Source organism: Quercus suber, unplaced genomic scaffold (genome assembly GCF_002906115.3).
Source record: "Quercus suber isolate HL8 unplaced genomic scaffold, Cork oak 2.0 scaffold_171, whole genome shotgun sequence".
NCBI classification, from domain to species: Eukaryota; Viridiplantae; Streptophyta; class Magnoliopsida; order Fagales; family Fagaceae; genus Quercus; species Quercus suber.
In genome coordinates this window covers 417,140-421,387 of record NW_027069631.1, presented here as the reverse complement: position 1 = coordinate 421,387, position 4,248 = coordinate 417,140, and the positions used below count along the sequence as shown (strand labels likewise).

The 4,248-nt window shown below is 44.4% G+C and overlaps 1 protein-coding gene across 1 annotated transcript; it reads left to right on the top strand.

Annotated features, from left to right (window-relative positions):
- Positions 1-1,466: 1,466 nt before the first annotated feature.
- LOC112032987 (uncharacterized) lies at positions 1,467-2,868 on the top strand. Its single transcript, XM_065778012.1, has 2 exons — positions 1,467-2,028; positions 2,255-2,868. The coding sequence occupies exons 1-2, from the start codon at positions 1,467-1,469 to the stop codon at positions 2,866-2,868; spliced, it is 1,176 nt and encodes a 391-aa protein (XP_065634084.1).
- Positions 2,869-4,248: the final 1,380 nt, after the last annotated feature.

Below are 4,248 nucleotides of genomic sequence, written 5' to 3'. Positions count from 1 at the left end.
ATCTTGATACTTATGAAAGGCATATTCTTTCCTTGACGTTAACAAAGACATATTCATTCCTCAATGTGTGGAAAGATACATATTCTTTCCTTCATGGGAAATTAAATTTCTTTTTACAATAATAACTAAAATATCCAGATTTCTTGCTTATAAATTCTTCGTGCTGTGACAGTTCGGGGGCATAGCAACATTGTTTTCATCTGCCAAAGAAAACAATGACCTTTTCTTTTCTTTGTCATGAAAGAAAACAAATTTGTATCTCATCCATTGAAGTGGCCAAAGGTCTCTGGTGGCTTTCTTTCCTCAGCGGAATAACAAGGTTATATTATTGTAGCAGCTGGTGATATACACTCATCTTTCTCTCTCCCTTTCGATGGCTTATTATCATATACTTCTCTGCTTTATTAACAAAATTCACACTTAGGGCTAGATTCTCAAAAAATAAAAATGAAAAAGTATTAATCGGGGCTAAATGAAGACAGTCGTATGAAACCAATGCTTAATCCTATCATAATTATATATATTAATATAAATTTTGAAGAGGGAAAATCTAGGTGGATGAATCTCCATGATATGGGCTTGACAGATCATCCTCCGTGGGCCGATAAGTGGACGGGCCCAATATCCACAGTCTGTTATGAAAAGATCCAGCATGAACGGATGAAATAGAGACGGGTCCGAATACCCGTGTAGCAGAAGGGAAACCCTAAATGTGAGATACTTGCGGCGCACATTGTAGAATCCCAAGATCAAAGGAATTGTAGCATGAAGAGGATTCTGAAAGATATGCACATTAATATGAATCTTCCCTACAAGGAAATATCTTGTCCATCACGTTTAGGATTATTCAAGAGGATTCCTATAAGGAAAATACTTCTGCACCAAGGAAGAGATGTCAACCCTCTACTACTATAAAAGCCCTGATATCCTTATAATTCAAGGTACACATAATCTATCCCTGCTCTAGCACTCTAGAATTGTGAGAATAGTTCTAACTTAACCTTCGGAGGGTACTTGGTCGGTACCACACTGGTGCTCTCTGTTAGGTTTCACTCTTTGTGTTTGTGCAGGTTTTACATTCGAGTGCGTAAGTATCGTGTGACTCACTGGTGAATTTCTCGGCATCATCAATTGGCACCGTCTATGGGAACGCAATTGAGATTCGTAAGCCGTATTATTGTTTCTCGAGCAAAAGGGTTGCATGGTACTCACTCACTTAATGGCAACCATTAACGACGTTCAAGGAGAGGAACCACCCACGATTGCCCTCGAGAGACAAGTTCAAACTCTCACCGCTGCCGTGGAATGCCTCACCAAACAGAACCATGACCTGGAAGAATGCAGCACCGAATGACCAACGAGAAGATCAAGAAAGGACCAGCGCTGAAAGAAGAAACTAGGAAAGACCTAAGGGCAGCAACGCCCCAAGCAGACCGGAGAGGCAGAATTTGAGCATGCCATCCCTCATGGATGCAACTCCACCACATATTGTTGCAGAAATGAAGGCGATGAAGGAACAAATGGAGGTCATGATGAACGCACTCAAGGGGCGAGTGTGCAGTGATCTTGACGATTTGGTCAACCGCATCGACTCGCCTTTTACTGCGGCCGTCAACTCCTTCCCCCTACCTCATAAATTTCGTATGCCGGATATAGACAGTTACGATGAAGTAAAGGATCCTTTGGATCATCTGGAGACCTTTAAGACCCTAATGCACCTTCAAGGGGTAGCAGATGAGATCATGTGTAGGGCCTTCCCTACAACACTCAAGGGCCCCGCACGGGTATGGTTCAGCCGATTGACGCCAAACTCCATCAGCACTTTCAAGGAGCTAAGCGCTCAGTTCACTGCACACTTCATTGGAGGGCACAAGTATAAAAAGTCTACGGCGTACTTGATGAGTATTAGCCAATGGGAGGACGAGACACTGAGATCCTACATAATGCGCTTCAATAAGGAAGCGCTCTCGATCGATGAGGCCGACGACAAAATACTGGTGGCAGCTTTTACGAACGGGTTACAGAAGGGTAAGTTTTTGTTCTCTTTATACAAGAACGACCCGAAGACCATGTTAGAAGTACTCTACAGAGCAACCAAATACATGAACGTTGAAGATGCAAAAGGGAGCGACAAGAAGAAGTGCGATGGGACCAGGGATCAAAGAAGCCAAGAACAGGAGACCGAAGAGACGAGAGGCGATCTAAGCCCCCAGGAGGGAGTTTTAAAGTTTCACCCCGTTAACTGCCCCGATAGATCAAGTCCTAATGCAAATCAAGGACGAGGGAACTTTAACCTTCCCCTGGAAATTGAAAGGAGACCCCCACAAACGATCTAGAGACAAATACTGCTGCTTCCACCGTGATCATGATCACGACACAGCAAATTGCTACGACTTAAAGCAACAGATTGAGGCCCTTATCAGACAAGGGAAATTGCAGAAGTTCGTTAGCAAGGAAAGAGTGGATCCACCCCCTCAAGAACAGCACCCCCAACAGGATAATGAGCGCCCCAGGCCACCTATAGGGGACATAAGGATGATCGTAGGGGGCACAGCTGCGGGGTCGTCCAAAAAGGCCCGAAAGACTTATCTCAGGATGGTTCACAATGTGCAGCTGACGGGCTTTGTACTTAAGATAGCTCAGATAGAGAGCCCTATCATAGGGTTCTCAAAGGAGGATGCTAGACGCCTTCACCACCCTCATGATGACGCACTTGTTATGACCCTACAAGTAGGAGACTTCAACATTCACCGAGTATTGATCGACAATGATAGCTCAACAGACATCCTATACTATCCAACGTTCCAGCAAATAAGGATTGACAAAGAGCGGTTAGTACCGACAAATGCTCCGCTAGTGGGTTTCTGAGGTGCGAGGATATTCTCGTTAGGCGCGATCATACTTTCGGTATCAATAGGTGATTATCCCTAACAAATCACTAAGGATGTAACTTTCCTTGTGGTCGACTGCTCGTCCATTTATAATGCTATCATTAGACGACCAACCCTTAATTCACGAAAGGTAGTAAAGTCGACATACCACCTAATGATCAAGTTCCCTACGGAGTACGGGGTTGGAGAGCTGCGAGGAAATTAGGTGGCCACGCGTGAATGCTACATTGCCATGATGGAGATGGAAGATCACCAACAGACCATGTGCATAGAAGAGCAAAAGACCATGGCGAAACTAGTTGAAGAGTTAGAAGAAATAACTCTTGATGAGTCTAGACTTGAATGGACTACTAGAGTATGATGTTGGCCAGCTAACCAATATGTCAAGCCCTCATAACATTCCTAAGGATGAAACAAGATGTGATCGCATGGAGCAACGAGGACATGCCCGGGATCAATCCATCAATCATAGTTCATAGGTTGAATGTGAACCCAACGTCCTCGCCAGTCCGACAGAAAAAGAGAGTGTTCGCTCAAGAGCGAGACAAGACAATAGCAGAAGAAGTCACGAAGCTATTGGAAGCAGGCTTCATTAGGGAAGTGTACTACCCTGACTGGTTTGCTAACGTAGTTATGATGAAAAAGGCCAATGAGAAGTGGCGAATGTGTGTCGATTTCACGAACCTCAACAGGGCATGCCCAAAGGACAGCTACCCACTCCTTCGGATAGACACCTTAGTAGACTCGACGGCTAGGCACCAGCTCTTGAGCTTTATGAATGCCTTTTTGGGCTACAATCAAATCAAAATGGAGGAAACTGATCAGGAGAAAACTTTCTTCGTTACCAGCCAAGGACTCTTTTGTTACAAAGTAATGCCATTTGGGCTTAAGAACGTGAGGGCAACGTATTAGAGACTGATGAACAAGATGTTCGCGTACCAGATCAGGAGGAACATATAAGTCTATGTTGACGACATGTTAGTAAAAAGCCTATGTGAAGATGATCACTTAGACGACTTCCGGGAGACATTCAACACACTCCGTTCATACAATATGAAGCTGAATCCGAACAAATGCGCATTCGAAGTGACTGCGGGGAAATTCCTAGGCTTCATGGTATCCCATAGAGGTATAAAGGTTAACCTGGAGAAGGTCTGGGCCATCATGGAGTTAGAGTTGCTAAAGACGGCCAAGGAGGTGCAAAGCTTGAACGGCAAAATTGCGGCCCTGAATAGGTTCGTCTTGAAAGCAACAGCCAAATGTCTTCCCTTCTTCCGTACTTTGAGGAAATCATTCGCTTGGACGGACAAGTGCTAGGAAGCATTTGAGGATTTAAAGAAGTACCTATCATCTCCAC

Excerpts from the sequence above, each read along its gene's own strand:
- LOC112032987 (XM_065778012.1), top strand. The coding sequence starts at position 1,467 with ATGGATGCAACTCCACCACATATTGTTGCAGAAATGAAGGCGATGAAG. Across the intron at positions 2,029-2,254 it reads TACGAACGGGTTACAGAAGG|ATCAAGTCCTAATGCAAATC; the intron begins GTAAGTTTTTGT and ends CTGCCCCGATAG.